Here is a 24336-nt window from a genome sequence, read left to right on the forward strand (position 1 = left end):
TTTGTTTTGATTTTATAGTAATTTTTTTCTATAAGGAAATGTATTAATTCATTCAACAATATCTTAGTATCAAATGCTTGATGCAAGAGATATCGCAACAAAATATAGACCAATATCTCTGCCCTCAAGAAGCTTACATTATACTTTTCAAACTCAAGGTTTTCTTTTTCATATTTCAATCTTACATTTATTTAGAATTTGGTATAAAGTGACTTTTTTTCTAGTGTAGACTTTGGTCTGAAGTGATATCAAAAGTCTACTAATGTGCTGATATAAACTTTTTGGAAAACAATTTTTCAGTAAATATCAAAAGCTTCATTAAAAGAAGCCTGAAAACTAAACATGCAAATATACTCAGTAATTTCACTGATTAGAAATTAATTAAAAGAAATAATTAAAGATGTACATACCGTGTTTCCCCGAAAATAAGATGTAGCCAGACAATCTGCTCTAATGCATCTTTTGGAGCAAAAATTAATATAAGACCCAGTCTTATTTTACTATAAAACTGGATATAATATAATATAATGTAATATATAATATAATATAATACCAGCTATAATATAATATAATACCGGGTCTTACATTAATTTTTGCTCCAAAAGACACATTAGAGCTGATTGTCCGGCTAGGTCTTATTTTCGGGGAAACACGGTAAGGATTAGGATTACATTATAATACTAGAAAACTGGAAACAACTATCTGATTATGTGTTATTGATTGAACAGATTATGGTATTTCTGCACAATGTAAATAATACACAATAACTTAAAATCACATTTTGTAAATTATATATATAAAAATGATATACCTTATTTAAAAACATAAAAGGATACGAACAATAGGATCCCATATGCTGCAAAAAATATCGATAGTTATATACCAAAACATTAACCATAGTTATCTCTAGATTATAAAATTAAGGAACAATCTTATCCTTTTTTTTGCTTCTCTGTTTTTCCATATTTTCTACTAAATTAAAAAGACTACTTGCAATAATTGAATAGTGAATACACTATTTACAAAACTGAAAAGATGTTTAAGGGTTTCAGTGTAATCTTTAATACAAGAACTAAGTATTACAGAGTAAGAGCCAAGGTGTATTTAATAGTTTACTCTCTTCTTCAAATAAAGTATTGTGACAATTCTACAGACTTAGAGTACTGCTTGAAAAGAAACACCATAGAACAATGTCCAATATTTCAACTTGTAAGGTGCCATTAAATAATTAAAATAAAAATACATTTTGAGTTAATTACCTATCCAGGGCTTCCTTGAAGTATTTTCTCTGGACATCAAACTGAAAGACTGTACGTTCACAATCAGTTGAAGCATTATCACTACCCCCATGTTTCTTCAGGAAGGCATCAAACCCATTCTCATCTGGGTATTTTAAACTACCCATGAATACCACTAAGTAGAAAGAACACAAAGTCACACAGCACAAAGATATAGACAATGTTTTTAGTATCAATTATGAAATTTCTCACATGAAAAAAGAAATAGGAAGAGACTCTACCAACACACTAACAATGGCTAGTCTGGATAATATTTACTTTCTTCCTTACACTTCTGTTTTTAAAATTTTATAATGCTCATATATTACTTTTATACTCAAAAACTAAACATTTTATTCTTAAAGAAAGAAAAAAATATATAATTTTTTGTCAATAAATTAAAATGTTAACATAAGGGTACATGCAGATTAATTATTACTATAAAAACTCATAAGATGAGACATTCACCCTCAAATAGCTTGGAAAACCAGAATGTAAAAAATGAGTAATTCAGGAAAACAAATATGTTAGATATTTATAATTGCATAGCATCCACACAGGTTTTAGTTAGGTACCTTCATAATTAAACTGAATATTTTCTATTTTGTTTTCTATTAATCATGTCTTTTTTATTTTCTATATTTCTAATGCTTTGACATCTGGGGGCCTGGCTAACCTTGGAAGAGACTGCCCTTCCCAAGACTATAGCCTAAATTCCTAGAGACTGGCTACTGTCTCCTAATCTGTTGGTCCTACCATACCTAAATAATAATAAAATCTACATTTTCAAATAGTTTTCTAAGCAGTTTCATTCTAATTCTCAAAACTAGCATAGTCAAGGAAATTAAAATTAAGACTTCATCTATGATATGCATCAAGATTTTTTCTTAGTCTTTTCTCTGGTTAAACATATACTTCTATCAAAGCAATTAGTTATCTTTGAAATCAAGTCATACAAATTTGGAGGAAAAATCACACAAGGGAATAATATTTTACAAAGATCTTACTGTGCTCCAAAAAGTGTGCCAGCCCCGGCAGGTCGTCCGGATCAGCAAAACTCCCAACTCCAACACAAAGAGCCGCCGCAGACTGAAGTAGAACACATACAAATAATGAGTTAATTCTAAAGGAATAATATTGTCATCTCATCTTAAGGATTCACTTGGAGATGGACGTTTTCCAATAGGAAGTAACAAAATTCTTTCTCTGATAATCAGGAGGAGCAGCAAAGTGAAACTCACCAGAAATGGGTCAGTTTCACCCTGCTGCTTCTCCTCTTGCCATCCTGCGAAATGCTGAACAGATGCAGACCTACAGGGAAAGAAGCAGAAACAGAAAAAAAGCAAAGAGGGACTGGCCAGTCCACCCAAATATCATTCGGGGTCAGATTTCAGAGTTCTAAACCAAGTATGTTTCCTGATTTACTAGATTTTGGAAATCTGCAGAATAATGTATCTCGGTAGATTATCTCTAAAGATCTCTAAGCAATGAAAGTCTCTGTGCTCAGTTACGAGATGTAAAACTTCTCAATATTTTGTTTTTATTAAAACTTCTAAAAAAAGACTCAGAAAAAACCTTTTATTAAAACTTCTCAGAAAATTTTGTTTTTATTAAAAGAGGGTGTAAAATAACATGTCAGGAAAACATCTAACAAAGATAAGTAAATGATTAAAAAAGAAAATCTTTAGCTATTAAAACACTATAGGACTAAACTTTAAAGAGCCTTTTTAGTTCTTCATTTCTTATTCAAGATATATAGAACATTACTAATCAGCACATGTTCTCCCAATACCTTGGGAAAATTAGAGTTTTTAACAAAATAGATGGCCCAGAGGTACACCAAACTACACTTTTTAAAAATGATTAGGGCATGTCATATGTCATTATAAGTTAAAAGATACAAAAAAGGAGAGAAAAACAGTCAATTTAAATCCTTGAGGATACAAAGTTGAATTATTAACATTCTCAAATTTTACAAACGTCAATTTTAAAAGGCTAACACCTTTGGTGACACAGATTGTTTTGATAAACAGTTACCCTCTTAGAAAGAGAGCTTTTAAAAATTAGCACATAGCTGGTATAAAGTTAACCATTTGTCAGAAAACAAAAGCATGTTTTCAGAAGAACCAAAGAGTCTCACTTAATACTGTAAATCCCATTTTGAAGACTTAAGCACATAAACTCAGTTAAAACATGTGGAAATATCCACTTCTTCAAACCACAGTCTAACCTGTTCTACGATGTTTAATAGATGCCTAACCTGCTTTCAGCTCCAACTACCCCATAAAGATTTCTTGTCTCGACCAGCAGGGTTGAAGATATTTTTGTATTAGTTGACTTAAACCACAGTCTATCAGACAGCTTTGACCACAGCAAAAACAGGCTCTGCGACTGTTAGAAAAGAAATTCATACTTGAGAATTAACTACTCAAGAAATTCATATTTGAGAAATTCATATTTGAGAATTGACTTAGGAAAGCCCTGAACAAATCCTTTGGTATATATCATACTTAAATTTCAATCTTGTTACTTTATCAAACCTGTCAGTCAGATCAAGAACACCTTCTTTTTGTGAGGAGGCAAATGGAGGGGGATAAAGGTGATGACATGGAAAAGCAGTTAACTTCTTAATTAGGTAAAAGTTCTCCAAACACCTCAAAATTTTTTTCTTCCCACTTGTATTAATTCTCATATTTACCTTAAACAAGGTTCATATTTTTCAAATAAAAATTAAACCATAAAACCACTGCAAAAACCCTATGCTACTCTTAAGTCACCTCTTCTCTAGACTACTTTATTTCCCTTTTGCAGACACTTATTCATTCAATGAATATAAACCATCTTCTGTTGTTACCCTCGTGATCTTTCCTTTCACTAGTATACCACATTGTATCTGAATCAAAACAATTTGATCTCTTCTTCAAAATGCATTAAGTTCTTCCATTCCTTTGTAACATAATCATGAAAATTAGCTATTAATATCTTACAAAGAATATACCGTACTGAGTTCCCAGAGAAGGCAGCATGTAAGCCAGTTTCTAATAATCATTAGAATCTGATCTTGCTGCTTCTGGAAAAGGGAAACATTTAGAGTTTTATCCACCTAAGCAAAATAAAAAGGGGTACCAAAAATACTGGATGCACAGCCCCATTTGTCAAAGTGGTTCACAATTACTGTATAAATCTAAGGTATTTCATTATGTCTTGACAGTAAAATTGGCTGTCAAGACAATTTTTTAATTTAACCCTAGAATTTTGCTTATCAATTGATTAGAAGATAAAAATATCAATTGATAGAAGATAATAAAGAAGTCCAAAGCACAAGAAAAGCCACTAATAGATAGATATAGAAAGAAATATACAGATAGGGATTGTTCAGTTACAAAGTTATCACTCAGTCTTAGAGCTAAAATGGACCTTAAAAATTATGTAATCTAATACTGTTTTAGAAATGAGAAAATTAAAAAGGCCTAAGATCATCCAGAAAGACAGGGACAGAGCCAGAATTAGAATTCAGGTTTCCTGATTGTCAGTACTCTTTCCACTCTGTGAGTTTTACAATTTCTTCCTTTCTATTATTGTTCTATTTGGAATTGTGAGATCTATTTCAAATTAAAAATGAATTTATTAATTCCCAATTTATTTATAAAGACCTTAGTATAGCTTATCAAGTGACATACCTATGCAATTTTTCCCAGTATTTTGGTTTTCATCCCTGAAGCTCTCCAAGATAAAACCACTTGGCCTATCATGCTACCCAAAAACAGCCATCACTCATAATCTCAATAGCAAGGACAAATAGCTTCTTAAACATGTAATTCAATCCCCCCACCAATTTAGTGAAAAGAATTGGCACAGACTTCTTTAAAAAAAATTTTCCAGGAAGAGTGACCATCAAAGGATTTATTTAAAACCTGTCTACCATGTTTCCCTGAAAATAAGACCTAGCCAGACAATCAGCTCTACTGCATCTTTTGGAGCAAAAATTAATATAAGACCTGGTCTTATTTTACTATAATATAATGTAATGTAATGTAATATAATACTGAGTCTTATATTAATTTTTGCTCCAAAAGACACATTAGAGCTGATTGTCTGGCTAGGTGTTATTTTGGGGGAAACATGGTACTACTTGTAGCTCACAACTTCACATCTTTGAGGACTGACCACTTTACAGTATAATACATTTGACACCTAGATTTTAGTCTTAATAATCTGAACTTCAATTTGTCTGTATGTGGAATGTACCATGTTAAATGTATTAGCAATATTCAAGAAATTAGCTTCAACAAACATTTGCTGACCAATTCCACTGTAATGCCTCCAAAATACTACCCTCTAATATACGTACTCCCTACTGCAAAATGGAGGTAGTGTTCTTCAAAAGATACCCAGAAAGGGAAATTCTTCCTATTAAGCCCTATTTATCTATTCATTGATTGTTGTCATATATTATACTAACTAAGCTCAACTCCCCATTTCTATTTCAGTTCTTCCAATCTGCTTGTTATCTATCCAGACCTTTGGTGCTTTCCCATAAGAGAGAACTCACACTCAGTTACCTAGACAGAAATATCCATATGAGAACTCTTAGAACCATAGACCCAGGTGAGGATTCTATACTAGCCCTGTTCCTTTTCTTCTTTCTGTCTCTCCAAGGATAATACACTGTCTTATGCCTCTATCCCAGGCTAAGAATTATACAGATTCTCACCCCTTGGCATTTGTTTTTAAAATATATCATGTGCACAAATACACATAAATTCAGATAATACCAGTGATTACCTCTAAGAGTTATGGTTATGGGTGATTTTTATATTTTTGTTTTTCTTTATTTTCCATTAATTTCTATAATAAACATGTCACTTTTAAAATCAAAGCAAAATGTTTATAAATGTTATCTTTATACAGAATAAAAGGCCTTTACTGAAGATCAAAAGAAAAATATATACTTCCCTTTTGCCATTAAGAAGTAGAACATAAGTTTAGAATTTATCCCAAAGAATTCCCAAATTAGAAAAAGATACAATAGACATGATTCACACCTGTTTTTCAGTGGTTTTCTTTCTGGCTTCTGCCCTCTCTTCCAATTCTTCCAATTCATTATCCTCAGTATCAAGGTCGTCATCATCATGTTCAACATCATCATCAAACTCATCTTCATCATCAAAACCCTCTTCATCATCATCTTCTATTTCAGCTCCAGAATCTTCATCATCATCGTCCTCGTCTTCTTCTTCTTCTTCCTCTTCCTCTTCATCATCCGTTGCATCTCCCGTTTTACCTTCCATATTACTTAGGTCTGAAATCAAAAGTGCCTGCAAGCCATTTCGTAGTTTGATGTGTCTAGGTGAAAAAAAGACAAAAAAAGCACGAAAAACATTTGAATCAGCTATTCATTACACTATATCAGTACAAGTAATCAGCTTAGCAGAATTTTTTAAAAACTCCAAGCACACATTCGCAAAACCAATAGTATTTTTAAATTCATAAAATAGGTTGCTTCTGAAAGGGGAACTTCAAAAGCTTATCAGTTTCTGAGTAGCTGGAGAGAAAAGAGAAGAGAAACACGTCACTGTTTGTATTTTATATACATAGGGTATATTGCATACACCCTGTTTGTATTTTTAAATTTTGAACTATGAAAATATATTTACTTATTCAAAAACCAAATCTTAGAAGTTAAAATTTTAGAAGTTAAACCCACCACTCATCCTCTTACTATTTTTTTTAATATATAAGTACTTAATAAACATTCTACCATACTAGAAGACTTTAAGAGAAACATATCCCTCCATGTACAGAGCAGTCATATCAGCTTGCACTTCACAGCAAAATCTCAACTAGTTAAACGCTGTTGATTCCTTTTGGCAAAGCATATTTGATATTTTATACCAGTCACCAATTTTTATGGACTACAAAAATGGCTTCATTTTTAAGAAAACTAAATCCCACAGACTGGTAGCCCTGAAGAAAGACGATGATCCTTTTTAGTAAAGCTGCTGTGCCAGTTTGGTGACTTTTTTCTCCTGTTTATCCTCATTCTTTCATGTGTGATTCAATAAGCATTTACTTAGCAGCTTTTAATGTATCAGATATCATACTATATTGATGGTAAAAACTATAAAAACACATTCCTCACCATCAGGTACTCACTGTCTAGTACAATACAGTACAATTAAGCCACGACAATACAGTATGACAGAGGTAAACACATAATGTTAGAAAAAAGGAAGCAGTCAGGGAAGACCTGAGACAAGATACACTTAAGCAATGATGATTTAAAAAAAGAAAAAAAGTTCATTTAGCAGAAATTGGAAAGAATAATGTTCAAAGAAAGACAAGGAAGGGAGACTGGATTAAGATAGAAGACTCAACCCATGGATTTATCTCCTTTCCATATCAAAAATCACATTTAAATAAGCTCAATACCCCAGCCTACTCTTCACCCCCATCCCACACACATACCTCAAGTCTATCTTCAGCAGCCTAAAGAATGCAGATCAGGCATGTTATGGGCTAAACTGTGTCCCCCCACAAAAGTCAGATGCTGAAGTCCTAAGCTCTCGTATCTCAGAATATGGCTGTATTTAGAAATGGGGCTTTAAAGGGGTGATTCAGTTAAAACAAGCCCATTAGAGTGGGCCCTAATCTAATCTGACTGGTGTCTGTATAAGAGGAAATTGGGACACAGAGACACTGGACGCGTGCACACAGATGAAAGGCCATGTGAGGACACAGCAAGAAGGCAGCCATCTGCAAGCCAAAGGGAGAGGTCTCAGAAGAAACCAAGCCTACTGACACCTTGAAGAATTGAAGAAAATAAATTGCTATTGTTTAAGCCACCCAGTCTGTGGTATTTTGTTATGGCAGCCCTAACGGACTAAAATAAAGCATTTCCCTTTTCAAAAACCATGGCTTCCTATCATACTTGGAATAAAATCTAAAATCCCTACCAGGGTCTAGAAGGCTCCATATAATCCGGTGGTACCCCACCAGCTCTCCAATCTTCCTTCATTCTCTTTGTTCTGACCAAAGAACTTTATTGTTGTTTCCTGAACATTCCAAACAGGGGCCTTTGTGCTTGCTATTCTCTCAGCCCTAAGGCTCTTGCCCTAAATATAGTATTTGCATGGCTGCTCCATCTCTTTCAAGCCTTCGCTGAAATGCCCCCTTTTCAGGAATATGTTTTCTGACCACACATATAAAATCAAGCCCCAGTCAATCTCCATCCTTTTATCCTCCTTTAACTTTTTCACACCATTTACCATCACTTGAGTTTGGTTTTTTTCCTGTGTGAACTTTTAGAATGTTAGCTGGGAGAGCAGGGCTTTTCTTTTTCTTCACAGCTTATATCAGCAGCACCTAAGACATTGCTTAGCACTTAGGAAACATTTAAGATACATTTGTTGAATGAACAAAATGTTAAAGCCTAAAGGGGGCCTGATACAAGATAGGTACTTAAAATCTACATGAAACAAAACATGAGATAAAATCTAACACCTAGTTTTATAAAAATAAATAAAATCATGACTACATATGCATACTTTAAATATATAAAAAGGTATAGCAAAAGAAGTAAAAGGATACAACCAAATGCAACAGTAACATGTAGATATATCTGGGGATAGGACTAAAAGTAGAGCAGGATACAAAAAACTTTCACATTTTACTCTGTAATTTCTATTCATTTTCAATCTTTTGTAATAAAAATATGTCCATTTATTATTTGTGCAATAAAAATAATAAAAATGTAAAACGCACTCCTTAACAAATTAAGAACACACACACAAAAAGTCCTTCACTTTCTGGAGGGTTAACTTCTATAAATCAACATTGAATCTACTTAAAAGACATTCATGGACAAAATGCTCTTTATCATCACTTCTGTTCAACACTGTATTGGAAGTCCTAGTCTATCAAAAAAGATTCAAACTATAAATCAATAGAAAAAATTATGAGGCAAAGAGATTGAAAACTAAAAGAAGCTGCTCAATGACAACACCCCACTTTTCCCTCTTCTCCAACTGCCCAGCTGTACCCTTTACTTTGTCCTCCGTCAGGATTTAACTCTCCTTTCCTCCTCCCCCTTCTCTATCTCTTCTACACCTCCTCCATGGGAACTTCCTACTGACCTATAGGAGACTCAGAACAGAAAACCAGACCAGGATAGAATAGGAAAGAAAAAAAAAAACAACAGAAATTCTGGCAGCTCCCCTTAGAGAAATGCCAGTCTCAGCACAAGGAGAACCAGCCATAATCTACTCTCTTTGTACTAGGACAGAATTAAGGAATTAAGGTTTGCTGGGAAACTCATGTAGAAGAGTCTGCTTTTATTGTAAAAACTCAGGTCACCTTAAGAAGAATTGTAGAAGACTGAAATGGGGTTTAGAAAAAGAAACAGTAGCAAGCAAGGACTAGGAGAGCACATTTCCCCTTCTCCTTACTTAAACACTTCAGGAGAAACTGAAATTACCATAAAAAGGGAAACTACTAACACCTTTGTAGATCTGGGGTTACTTTATCTTTTCTTAACCCAATTAAGTTGCTCAATCCCTGAACTAAGTAAGCTTCTGTACAAATGGTAAGGACATCTAATCAATGTCTGTTTTTAAATCAGATTCTGTTCCCTTCCATCTAGGGAAAATTATGAAGCAACGTATATTTTTACTAGTCAAATCTGCCCCAATTCACTTCATAGGGCAAGACTTTCTTAAAACCAATGATGCCCACATGTTCTCTGCCCGGGGTGAAATGTATTTAGAACTAAATGAATCAGATACTAAACCAATTGGGAAAATAATGATTTTTTTAAAAAACCTCCACAAGAGGAAACTAATCTTGAGACCGACTGAATGTTTGTTACTGGATGTTCCAATGCAACTCTGGGCTTTTTCCAGTACAGACATTGGCAAGATTAAGTCAGCCACTATTAAAATAACTTGACAATACTTTGCCTCTACCTAACATTTCACCAATATCCTTTAAGACCTGATGCACTAGCTGTAATTAATCCTATTATATAAGATTACTTGAAAGTGGGGCTTATAATTCTGTGTACAAACTCCTTGTAATTCTCCTATCCTTCCATTAAAGAAACCAAATGGAAAAGAATGGAGATTGGTACAGGATCTCATAGTTATACGGAAAGACATCCTATGGTTCCAAACCCACATACCCATCTATCAGCCATTCCTGTGGACTGCCAGTATTTTTCAGTAATAGATTTATGTAGTGCCTTTTTAGTATTCTTGTAGAAAAAGACAGGAACCACCTCTTTGCTTTCACCTGGGAAGATCGAGAGTTTACTTGGACGATAATACTCCAAGGATATACGGCGAGTCCCACCTATTTCTCTCAGATCCTAAAAGATGATTTGAATTATGCTGAATTTCCCAGAAATTCTAATATGTGGATGACTTTTATGTTCTGGAGCGTATTAGACTCCCAAGAGGACACAATTCACCTATTACAACAGCTAGCCATAAAGGGACATAGGGTCTCAAGGGACAAGCTTCGATTCTGTATCTGAAGATGGACTACTAATTAATCCAGAAAGACTTAAAGGAATCTTATCCTTTCCCCTTCCAAAAACAAACAAACAAACAAACAAAAAACAGTTTAAAGGGTTCATGGGTCTAACTGGATACTGTCACAATTAGGTTCCAAAGTTTTCATTAATGGTCCAGCCTTTATATGTCTTATTACAAATCACATCAACATGATTCAATTCAGTTAACCCTGAAGGCAAACAAGAGAAGCTCTAGAGGAAGTATTATGTAAAGCTCCAACTCTGGGACACCTTAATTATAAATTTTCTTCCTTTTTTATAAATGAAAATAAATGCTTTAGGAGTTTTAACTCAAAAACATAGAGATCCTCAGAGACCTATAGGATATTATAGTCAGCAGTTAGACTCAATAGACAAAGAAAGGGCTCCCCCTCTCTGCGTGACCGCCATCTCTGCTACAGCCATGTTATGCAAACAAACAGAATACCGTGTTTCCCCGAAAATAAGACCTAGCTGGACAATCAGCTCTAATGCGTCTTTTGGAGCAAAAATTAATGTAAGACCTAATCTTCTATTATATTATATAAGACCCGGTCCTATATTATAGTAAAATAAGACTGGGTCTTATATTAATTTTTGCTCCAAAAGACGCATTAGAGCTGATTGTCCAGCTAGGTCTTATTTTCGGGGAAACACGGTAGTTGTGGCCTCTCCTTTATTTAGGTTCCTCATGCTGTTGAATCTCCACTGAACTCTCATCACACTCAACACTTCTGTCAGTCAACTGGCTTCTTATGAAGTATTCTTGCTTTCTGTGCCTAATATTACTGTAACTCGATGTTAAAAGTCTTAACCCAGCAACTTTGCAATCTTCTTTGCAGAATGAAGACGTCCGTTTGCTTAATGACCACCTTCTGGTTCCTAGGAATGATTTACAGGAAACTCCTATTGATAACGCTGACTGAATTTGGTTTACAGATGGATCTTATCTAAAAGATGAACAAGGACATTGCCGAGCTGGACATGTAATAACTTCCATGGTGGACATAATAGAAGGTTCTTATTTATCTGAATAAGATCTGCCCAACAAGCTGAATTAATTGCTCTAACTTGAACTTGTCAATTGGCAAAAGATCAAATAGCCAATATTTACACTATAATATTTATATTATTATAGTTGCTACAACTTTGGTGTAGCTCACAACTTTGGAATGTTGTGGAAGCAACGAGGCTTCTTAACTCCCTCAGGGTAGCCCATAAAGAATGGAAAACAGGTTGCAGAATTATTAGATATCATACAGCAACCAAAACAATTGACAATTGTCAAAATTGGCGGACATTCTAAAGCTGCCACCATGGAAGCAAAAGGAAATAATTTAGTTGATGCTGCAACTAAACAAGCAGCAACAGGCAACCAAATTATCCAGACCAGAGCATGTGTCTTCTCCCTATTAAATCAGTAAAAGACTCTCTTCTACAGTTCCAACGGACAGCTGCAAAAGAAGAAGATATGGCAACAAAAAGGGGGAAACTTTGACCCAGACACAGATACAGTTTGAACCCAATCAAAAATCAGTCTTACTGATAAGAGCTCATTACCTATGCTTCAACATGTACATGTATTGGGGTCCTAAAAAGATGATTTCATGGAGTAAACATTACTGGGAACCTTCTCATACTGTGTAGCTCATAAAGTATATAGCAGATGTTCTATCTGTCCAAAATATAACCCTGGAAAATCATTCCACGGGTCCCAAGGACATTTCCCACTTCCTTTAGCTCCACTTTGAGGTATGGTAATTAGATTTTGTCCAAATGCCACCTTCGCATGAATATAAATGTGTTAATTACGATTTGTATGTTTTCTCACGGGGTTGAAGCATTCCCTTGCAGGAGAGCAACAGGCTTAACAGTAGGTAAATTATTAATGGAAAAAAAAAATTCCCCATTGGGGAATTCCCTGAGTTACATAGTGACCAAAAGACTCATTTCACTGGACAAATGCAATCCATTTGTAACATTAGTCCTATTCTACAGCATTTTCATTGTGCTCATCACCCCAGTTCTCTAGATTGGTGGGATGTACAAATGGTATAATTAAAAGTCAACTAGGTAAATTTTCAAAGGCTTTAATCTCCCAAAACCTCTCCCTATGGTGCTCCTCAACCGGAAATCTACTCCTTTTGATAAACAGAGCATTTCTCCTTATTAAACAGTCACTGGTCACCCTATGCATCTGGATGAAGAGACATATGAGCCAACCTTACTAAAAGGAGACATTTTGCATTATTATCAAGGACTTATTAACCAGCTTAAAGAAACTGATAAATTTGTCACTGAGTCATTTCATAGTGTGCTCCCAGGAGACAAATACTTCAAAGAACACAACTTAAAACCAGGAGATTCTGTCCATTGGAAAAGATATCAATTAAAGACTCTCTCCAACCTTGTGGGAAGGGATGTTGTAAGGTCTTACTAACTAATCCATGTGCAGCTAAACTGAAGGATTCACATTTCTCATTAAAAAAAAGAAAAAAGTGGCTAACCATGAATGATTATCTGCCCTTGTCTCTGACACTCACCTTTTCCTACAGAGGACATCAAAGGCTCCTCAAGGATGAGAAGTTCCACATCAGAGGTAGACAGCTATCCCAAAACATGGAGAAGGGCTGTATACTTACAAATTAATGTTAAACTTAAAAAAATAAAAATTGTTTCTTTACCTGTCTGTTAATGTTACTCATAAAAATAGTTATACTTGTTCTTTGGGCTTTTCTCAAAACTTATTATATAGCCCAACTGTTAGTAATTGCTAAAGGTGTATAATTTTTGTATTATCAATAATACTATTTTTATGGTTTCTTTCGAAATTTAGAGGGAATGCTATTGCAGAAAGAAGGAAAGGGGTGTGGGTGTGTTTGAGAGAAGTTAAAAGGAAGCAGTTTGTCCTAGTAAGTTGATTACTTTGGAATGTGTAAAAAGAGACAAACTGAGAAGAACAAGGGAAGTTGTGGAAGGATAGTGGAAAAGAATATTGAGAAAGGAATTTTATGTATAAACATTAGAATCCAATTATGGGAACATGCTTATTCCCTAACCCAACAAGGACTACTAACTATATTAATTCCGATGGAAGCTGAAGTGGCTACTGAAAAAAAAAAAAAATGGCCTTCTATAACAGCTGCTGAGGCACAGGAAATTTACTTGTGAAACTCTTCCTGTCCTCCTGGCCTCTGGAAATTTTTAGATGGTAATTGTAATTTACACCATTGTATTCTTAGTGTTGGCCCCAATTAAACCTTAAAGTTACAGTTCCCAATTGCACAACTAGCAGGAATCAGATGAATAATGAACGAAAACTTGAGCACGTCCAATGGGAAGAAGATGGGCCAAATAATGATGATGATGATGATGATGATGATGATGATGCCAGTAAATAGGAGCCCATCTAATGGTCAGATTGTAAAAACCGAAGAGGTGTATGGTGTACCCTCAAACTATAAGTAAATGTTGTATTAGATGCAAAATACAGAAAAGTGAGACAGACCACAAAACTTGCTGGCAGGTTAGAAATGATCCAGAGGTCTTTTTTTCTTAATGAAGGCCTATAAGACCTGATTGCCTCCCATTTACCTATCTTTTCCTTTTGAGAAAAATTCAAGCTTGACTTCCATCCAAGGCACAGTCTTGCCCCATCCTCAATGGTTCACACCATTTCAGCAAAGCAAATGACGACACTAAGACTTCCTAGGAATGAGACTTCCTAGCACAATGGGACCACATTATCTAAACAAGAGGTTGGTCGTTTATGCATCCTTCAGATTGATGTGTTAAGTGTGGACAAAAAAGGGACCACATACTAAACCTGACAAGCTCAGGGGAGACCTGCATGGCAGATCTTACAAACTCAAGAGACCAAAAGTAACCACATAGGATGATCTGAACATTAAAAATTCCTAACTAAAAGCGGGTCATGCTGGGTAGTCACATCCTAGACCTATAACTTCCTTGACAAAGGTCTATCTTTACCATAAGTGAGACTGTCTATTGTCTTTTTGCATCTAAGACACATACCTTTGAAATGTCAGAGCAATCTCCTTTTCTAGGCCCCCTCAGGGCACACCCACAGCACCTGAGCATGAGCTCACAGAACCCCTCATTTTTATCTTGTTCCTCAAATATCATTTCACTGTGCTGTAAATGTTATTAATATCCAGTACCCACCAATGTAAAAGAAGTATATGTCTCTCCATTTTGTTATCCAATGCCAGAGATGTACTCCCACTTTGCTTTCTCCCACCCCCTTAAATCTACCGCCAATGGATTTCATGTAACCCTCCTTATGTCTCCTTTCATTCTAATGTATAAAATAAGATGCAAAGCTGCCATTCTCTAGAGTATTTTCTCAATCCATTGAAATTTTGCTTCCCAGCAGTTGTCATCAGCTTAGCTCAGATAAACTAATAAAAATTCTCTGCAGGTTTGGATGTTTCTTACCCTATCACTTGCAATGTTTTGAGACAAGATTAAAATTTTTCTGTAGAACAGCCTTCAACCGGTATTCTCAAACACCAAATGGCTTTAGAAATTGCTGTTGCTGCAGACTTGATAATGTTTCTTAATGAATTCACCCAATATTACAAAACAGCACCTATATGAAAAACTAACGGTAAAGTCATTTCAAGAATAACTAATGTTGTCTGAATCACAAGTAATGGCAAACTGCTTTATATATTTCCTGTGCTGTCAAAAGTTAAAACAAGTAGCTATATCTCCATTTCCACACTAATTTGCAGGGGTATTTTCCTATAGGTCCAGCAGTGGTTTTTCAGAACTTGATGAAAACACAAAAGAAATTTCCTTATTTCAAAGCCCTTGTGATTGTGCAATTGAAGGGCTTCCATCTAATTTTCAATCAGAAGTGATTAATTTACAATATAATGACATGCTAAAAGGCTAAAATATCAAAGACTCTAACAGGGTTCTATAAATGCCTTTTAAGCAATGAATATGCTCAAATAAAATCATATGCTCATGGATTGATTATCAGTATTTGGCAGTACCTGTCAGTGTGAAAACACATTTTCAAAGATGATATATGTAAAAATATCATTACAAATCATTATTAACAGATGAACATTTGCAATCACCTTTGATCACTGACAGGCAACACTAACTCTGAATTCCCCCAAAGCAAATGTGATCCCTATAAAAAATAATTCCATTCTTCTCAATTGAAGACCTGTATTACCCCCCAAAAAAGTACGATTATATTTTGAACTTCATAAAAAAATTTTATTAAGAATGTGCAATTTGTTTTCTTTCTTGTTATATATGTACCTATATAATACCCTTAATTTTGTCTCTAGACTGACAAAAGCCCAAAATATTTATTATCTAGCCCTTTACAGAAAACATTTGGTGACAGAAATCTGGGATACAGATTTTTCAAAAGCTGTGCTTGGACAACTGGTTGTCCATAGTTTTTTAAAAAAAAGTAATAAAATTAGATCCTTACCAAAATGTAAGAAGCTAAACTACAAAACTTTCAGAAGAAAATAAATAAGATGAAAAAAAGCACAAACCATAAACAAAAAGATGAATAAATCTGATTAATTTTAAGACTTTCTAAACAAAGGGTAAAAATAAGCTATATAGACTGAGAATGTATTTGCAACTCATAACCAACAAAGGATTAGTACTTAAAATATGTAGAGAATTCCTACAAGTTAATTTAAAAAAGGAAAAAAACCCAATAGAAAAATGGGCCATTCATAAAAGGAGAAATCCAATTGCCAGGAAACATGAAATAGTGCTTGATTTTATTAGTAACAAGAGAAAATGCAAATAAAAAAGATTTTTTTAAAAGAGAAAAATATTTCCCATAGATCAGGCTCTCAATTTTTTAAAAATCTAACCATATCAAGAGTCGGTAGGAATGTATAGAAGCAGGAACGCTCATGCTCTACTGGTGCAAATATAAAATAGTACAACCAATTATAAGAGTACTATGGCACATCTAGTAAGGTTAAAAATGAATCATATACTCATAGGTATGTGTTTACCAGTATATAAATTCTCAAATGTGTGCACGAAGAGTCATGTATAAAAATGTTCACTGAAGCACTGGAAACAACTTAAATGCCCAACAATCAAAGAAAAGATAAATTGTGGCATAATCATAAAATATAATATAAAATTGTGAATAATCTAAATGACTAGTAACAGGAAAACAGATAAATTATGATGTATTCATACAACAAGATATTAAATAGTACTTAACACAAGTAACTAGTACTATACTTATCAGCATGGACAAATCTCAAAAACACTGTTATACCAAAAAATAAAAAATAAAAAGCAGTTTATGAGACATCCAATATGATACAATTTTTATTTCTATGTCTGTTAAAACATGCAAAAACAGTAATATATACTGTTCACAGATAAATGTATATTTAATAAAAAGTACAAAAATATACATAGGAATGGTATATATACCAAATTCAGATAATGGTTAATGCTGGAAAAAGAGGGTTGGAAATGCTATGGGAGGAGGGAATACACAAATAGCTTTAAGTATATCTGTATGATTTTATTTCTTTAAAAAAAAATTTGATCTGAAATAAAAACAAGAAATAAAATTTTTTTAAAAAGACTGAAAAACATACCCTCATATAACAATCAGGCCAGAGGAGAAAAGGATGAAGGAGTCAGAGATGTAAGTAAGACTTTATGAGACAGACACTAATTATAAGCACTGGGGATATAGCAGTGAACAAAACGAAGTCCTTGCTCTCATACAAGTAAATATATATGAAATGGCGGTAAGTGCTATGAAGAAAAATAAAACAGAGCAAGAAAGAGTATAGGGGTGGGGAACCTGAGTATAATTATTTTATAAAGGGTGCTATTTAAAGCTACTAGACTAGATGAGGTAACATAGGGAGCAAAGGTAGGCAGGGAAGAGAAAGGTTCAGGATTGAGCAGCAGGCACTCCAAAATTTAAAGGTCAAGGAGATGAGGAATCTGCGAATGAGGCAGAAAGAGAGCTAAGAACAGTGTTAACTTGGAAGCCAACTGTAAAAACCATTTCAAGAAGGAAACTAGTGATCAACTGTGTCATATATCCTAGAAACAGACCAGATCACCAGAGGTTACCCTATATATATACATATATATAGGGTCTAGTAAGAAAATAACTTGAGAACTGACCAAATATAAAGGTTATTGGTGATCTTGAAAATAGCTTTTTGGTACAGCAATAATGACAAAAGCCCACTCTGAGTTCAAGAAATAATGGAAGTAGATGAACTGCAGGGTGCAAGTACATGCAACTCTTTTAATAAGCTTTGCTATAAAAGAAACCAAGAAATTTAAGTAGCTGGAAGGGGATAGCTCAAAGAGGATGTGGAGTAAAGAAATGTTTTTCCCTAGAAGATACGAACAATTACAACATATTTGTATGTTCATGGTAATGATCCTATAAGAGGGGGAAACTGATAATGCAGCATGGAACGGGCACTGAGATAACTGACGGATGGGATCAATAAAGAGGAGATGGGATCTACCGTGTTTCCCCGAAAATAAGACAATCAGCTCTAATGCATCTTTTGGAGCAAAAAATTAATATAAGACCCGGTATTATATTATACCCAGTATTGTATTATATTATACCCAGTCTAAGACCAGCCCTTATATTAATTTTTGCTCCAAAAGACGCATTAGAGCTGATTGTCCGGCTAGGTCTTATTTTCGGGGAAACATGGTAGTACACGAGTAGAGAAATGATAGGTTTTAGTACAGACAGTTGATTTATTAATAACAGAAGAAAAGGCATGCAAAGACAAAGAAACAAAGTCTCTCCCTAAAAAAATTTCAGCACAATGGAGAGGAAAGACAAATAGGACTTAACAAAAATATGAAATAGCTTGAAAAAAATACAGTACACAAGAGTGTAAATAACTCACATGTGGGAGGGGAAAAGTGAAGGAAAAGAGTTAAAGGATTCACAGAGGAGGTAATGCTTGAATCTGCAAGGCAAACATGACCAAAGAGTACATACACCACGTGCCAAGAAAAGGAGCACATAACAGCACAAAAAAAGATAAAGCTAGAAAGTTAAGAACCAAAAAATGGAAGGCCTCGGACCTTATCTGCCATGATAAGAAGTTTGCTTAGAAGGAACCAAATGAGAGAACATAATCATTTTATACCGTTGATTAGTGCTCAGTACCTGCTCAGTAATACCGGGGATGTCAAAAAAATGTATACACATGACTTGTATTCATCTTTTGTTATTGGTATATATTATTACAATTTTAATAGTTTTTGCCTTTCTTAAAATGTGTATATATTTTTTCTGGCACCCTCTGTATATTTTCATAGAATAGCATTTAGGCTACCATGTAATAAGAGCACTATCTAATAGAGTTACTATAAAGAGTAAACAGATAATACTGTGAAATAATACTATGTGAACCTTAGAACAGTATAGTACACAGTAAGCACTCAACAAAATACCAGTTATTATTATTAGAATGAAGATTATTGGTGGTTGTAATAAAAATATAAAATCCCTCTAAACACCTCTCCAGAGGACCAAGTGAACTTTCCAGACTACAGTATACATCCAAACCTTCTAAAAACAAGTTTAATTCTGGTCCAGCCATGTAATTGAAGCTCCACCAACACCAAAAAAAAAAAAAAAAAATACTAGAAAGGGACTATAAATCTACTCAGTTTCCTGTGAGTTGGACAGGCTTAATGAATGATTTCATTCTAGGAATCAGTATGGACATGAGACCTGTCAGAGTGCATGTCCCATAACAAACCATCTTGTCTGCTAGGTCCCAATTAGAGAATATCCTAGAAACAGACCGGATCACCAGAGGTTACCTTATGTTATCTACCAGACCCATAATGATTGGGTCCATACCCAAAGATTCAGTTGGGAATAAACAGGCTTCTGAGGTAAAGGAAATGTGACAATCTAAATAGCCTATAAAATGACAATGATGAAATTTTGGTATATCTATCTACACAACGAACTTCTACGTAAACACAATATATTAAAAAGCACTTAAGAAAATGTTCCTGACACTGTTAAATACGGTATCATACCATTTTTAAAAAGTTGTAAATGCATAACGAAAAGGAATAAAGGCTGTAAGAAATGCTCAAAAACCCACAACTTCTCTCTTAGTATTTCCTAAGTATGCTTCACCTATTCTCTACATTCGTTATTTCAAACCCTCACCTTTAGATACACAAATGATTAAAAATGCCATACTTTACCCATATCTCTATTCTAACACCTATTACATGTAATGCATTTCTGCTTCAGTATCTGCTCTATGACTCCACCAGGAGTCTAGATGGACTAGAATTCTCTGAAGACAAAAGAGTCCTTACCATTGTTTAGTTCTTCAAAAACAGAGATCTCTTTAGTGCTAAATCTTATTTCCAAAAGAAAGTTTAGTTAGGAATGTTCTTCCTATTCTTACTAGCCCATCAGCCCACATAAAAGAAATCAGTCTAAGGAATGGTAACAAAGATACATTTATTCAAGTCATAAATTTAAAAAATTTAATGTATTTGAACCTTGAAAGTGCTCACTTTATTAAATGAGCTTGAATCTCACAAGGTAAGACCTAGCCTGCCTCTACTTTACAATACAAAACTAAGAGGGTATAATCAAAATCGAGTTTTGAATTCAGGTATCAGACCAAGAGACAGGATGGTGTCAAGTTCCTAGAATTTATATACACATAAGTACATGATTTTACCAGTGTGTATATACTACAAATGCAATCGCTGCCTCGTATAAAAAAGCATTACTCTTCCACAGGTTTTAGTTGAAAGGTAAACAAACCCATGTTCTTCCCATGCAATACAAAAGAAAATGTTCTCTCACGTACAATTCTTCTCATGTCTTAGATGTGTCTAAAGCTTCTACTCAGAAGTGAGTCACCCCACTCCTATTTCAAAAGCCAGCAGATATTAGTATTCTCAATGCAGTTGTCCTGCTCACTTGGATCTGTTCATCAATATATAATAGTAAACAACATAATACATGTTTAGAAATAACCTGTACCTTATTCAGCCCGCATCCATTATTTTCTACAGTATAGTGAGAATTTACATAATCCCCTTACTTGTAACAGTCTGACCAAAATTTAATAAAAGGGCTTGCTTGCCCTTCAGAAGCTTACATGCCTTTTCAATATATTCTTCTCCTCTCCCCCACATAAATAAGGGGTCTTTTTACAAACAGGTTAAGTGTTTTATATTTAAGTCAATGCACTATTACTAATCCTGTCCATCTAGAATTTCCACTTTACACCAATAAAGATTTGAACAATAGTTCCCAACCTGGAGTCCTTTAATCCTTCCAGAAGAGAGGGAAGTCAACACTTATCAAGCATTTATACAGATCCCTAAAAAAGCAGAAAGATTCCTGGAAATATACTTAACATTTTTAAAAAGCTGAATACAAATTACACATATACAGAAGTAAAATTCCACAGGCTATTATTTAATGCAGACTGGCAAACAAATTTCTCAAGGCATTATTTCATAACAATATATTCCTTTAATCAGTTCTGCTTGTGGTATTCACACATTCAATATATGATAGATATGTACTGTAACGAACCATGTACAAGTCTGATTGAAATACAGTGAAAGGAGGGATTATCTGCCTGGAAAGGCTCCACAGAGATAGTATCTGAGCAGGTCCTGGAAGGATAATACAGCTCTCTGGGCTGCAGATGCCTCATGTCTGTTTCTGGTTACAAAAATGGACAGCATTTGACTTTAAGTTGGGTAACTCTAAAAATCATCTAGTAAGAGGTTTTTCACCTTTATTTTAAAGTAACAAAACCTTTTCTTTAGAAGTCTAATTGAAACTTCAATATATAAAACAGATTAAAAGTGGACCTACTCTTTTGAAAGAGAGGAAGTTAGTGGAAAACACATCTATTCAAATTAACCTTCATTTTAAAAGAAAACTGAGACACTAGGTGGGACAGTGACTTGGCAAAAGACCCCGTATAGAAACGCAACAACTTATTCAAAGACTACTTCTTAAGCATTATCTCCTCTTTGAAGTCTTTCCTAACTTTCTCCCTTGGTGCAGTTACCTGCTCCTTTATTCCCCAATAAACCTAGCACATACTTCTATTACGACTTCCATAAAACTTTAGTGCCCTAATTTTATCTTTGTTGTGTCTGGGTCCCTCCACTACACTGGAAGCTTCTTGAAGGCAGGGACTGTCTTAATGATCTCTGTATGCCCAGGACCCAGAATAAAATGTTATTTACTATTATATTTGACCAAGTTTCAGAATATAGTTACGATAGCTCAGCACCTGGCACACATTAGGACTTAATAAGTATCTGTCAAATGAAATTGCCAAAAAAAAAAAGAATACATCTAAAAGCTTGTTAGAATAGTATCTGAGATAGTGTTATTATGTATCTGTATAGACAGACAAAAACTGAAACAGTTATTGAACATTTAATCTGGAAGGCAAAAACCAAGCACCTTTTCAATTTTATTCATTTATATATTACTAATACAACCACGGATCTTTGATGAGAAAAAGAGAAAATCTGGCTCACTCATAAAGATCTCTTTACTGTGCAGCCTGGAAAAATATTAATAGTACAAAGAGTGATGTACTATTAAATTAGGAGACTTGGAATGAAAGAAGAAATTAGGCCAGTCTTTAACTTGAGGTTAAATCCCTTTTTCTAGACCTCAGCTTCAGTCATCTGTCAAAAGGGGATGGTGGAGAGTGGAAAAGTTTTATCTCTAAGGTTCTTTCCTCCTCCAACATTTATAGGGGCTTGTAACAAATTGAGACCAAGAATCCTTCAGCTTTCAACTCAATGAGTAAGAACTTTATAAAAATCAGTAAACGTTGCACTGGATTTGGTGACACAGTTTTCATACCAGCTCTGTTATAATTTTTAGCTGTGTAATTCTGAGCAAGACGTAAACTCTCTGGATCTCAATTTTGTCAACCTGTAAATGAAGTTTTTGGACAATATGATCTCTCTTTAAAACTACATCGTTGTCATAACATTCTATGAAATAAGCTACCTCTGAAGGAAATATTCAGGTGGGGATTGAGCCACCAGTTATTAAGAGATGTTTAGAGGATTCCAGCATAAACCAAAGGTAGAGAATTTCAGAATTAAAGAAACCTTACAAGACTATGACTTACCCAACTGAGACCCAAGTCCTCTGTAATACATTCTTGGAAGAGGTCACCCAACCATTCTAGTAATGAGAAACCCATGGAAACAAGCCACTTCATCTTAGGCCAACTATGATGCCTAAGTTATTTTACTCAAGCCACACCATTACTTTTACATCTCTTTCAACTAAGGGCACCTAAAATATTTCTGGATAGTGGTAATATGGCCCTTAAATATCCTCTCCAAAATTAAAATCTCCAACTCCTTCAACCTTTCCTCATAATACCAAGAATATTTCACCATCCAGCCTTCCTTCCTCAGAAAAACCTCCGCTCTTGCTTAATGTCAAAATCACTCGAACCACCCTTCCCATTCTGACATCCTGATTCCTTGTGGAACCCCGTATTTCCCAGTTGTCCAGCTGATACCACATGGAAGCCCCTAATTTGCCCTTGCCACCTTCACCCAAGGAAGCATTCGGGGTGAGAAGCGTGCCCCTGCTGCTCCTTCGGGAGACACGGAGACAAGAAGGGACCGCGGCAGCAACAGAGAGGCCCGCACCCGGCTCTCCTCCCCGGTCCAGGCCTCCTCCCTCACCGGTATTGCTTGGGGTCGCTGGGAGACTTGACGATCTCTGGGTCTCCGGCATTACTGAGAGACCCACTCCGTCCCTCCTCCTCAGACTCATCGGCTCCTAGACGGGCCACCCGGCCGCTCTCGCCCAAATCCTGTCCGTTGGGCGGCAGGGCAGGGCAGCTGCAGGTAGACTTCGCCTTGTTCCTTCCTGGCATGGTCACAGTAGGAAAGGGTCTGGCTGTAGCCCAGTCTTCGCACCGACCCCGCGCTTGGGTTCTCCACCGCGCTGCGAGCGCCCGCCCGGCCTTACACAACTTCCTCGCGGTGGCACAGACTGCAGCAATCGTGCCTCCACTCAGCCTTCACCATAAACCCAGAGCGATGAGCATCCCTCTCCCCAGGGCGCACCTCCTCCTCCTCCTCTTCCTCCAGCCGCTCCTCCTCCTCCGCGTTCCAGAGGCGGTGGCGGCCGGCGCTGGTGCTGCCGCAGCCGCTGGGGAGGACAGGCCCGCACCCCTCCCCCAACCCGGTCTCCCGCACGCTAACTTCCCTCTCTCCCCCGCCCTCGCGGCCGCCGATGACGCCACGGGTTCTAGCTAATAAAGAGGCAAGACAGCAGTCACGTTCGCCTAAGCAACCAATGGGAACAGTGAACAAAAGGAACCCAAGCGACCAGGCCTGATTGTCGGAGCCCTCAAACAGCCCTACGAAAGCTGGGGTAGGCGGGGCGAGGAAGGAGAGGCGGTGAGAGCCACGCGGAGGGCG

At 35.6% G+C, this 24336-nt stretch overlaps 1 protein-coding gene across 2 annotated transcripts in view; it reads right to left on the reverse strand.

Annotated features, from left to right (window-relative positions):
• NRDC (nardilysin convertase) overlaps positions 1-24120 on the reverse strand; it is a 67872-nt gene extending 43752 nt beyond the window's left edge. The window contains exons 1-4 of one of the 2 annotated variants that reach the window (XM_033114972.1): positions 23980-24120; positions 6323-6623; positions 2285-2366; positions 1260-1413 (exon numbers count right to left, since the gene is read on the reverse strand). In XM_033114972.1, the coding sequence (XP_032970863.1) occupies positions 1260-1413; positions 2285-2366; positions 6323-6568 (482 nt within the window). In that variant the 5' untranslated portion in view covers positions 6569-6623; positions 23980-24120. Of the gene's footprint in view, positions 1-1259; positions 1414-2284; positions 2367-6322; positions 6624-23592 lie in introns of both variants that reach the window. The other variant, XM_033114971.1, reaches the window with a different exon arrangement.
• Positions 24121-24336: the final 216 nt, after the last annotated feature.

The sequence above is a fragment of the Rhinolophus ferrumequinum genome, chromosome 9, assembly GCF_004115265.2.
Source record: "Rhinolophus ferrumequinum isolate MPI-CBG mRhiFer1 chromosome 9, mRhiFer1_v1.p, whole genome shotgun sequence".
In the NCBI taxonomy this organism is placed as follows: Eukaryota; Metazoa; Chordata; class Mammalia; order Chiroptera; family Rhinolophidae; genus Rhinolophus; species Rhinolophus ferrumequinum.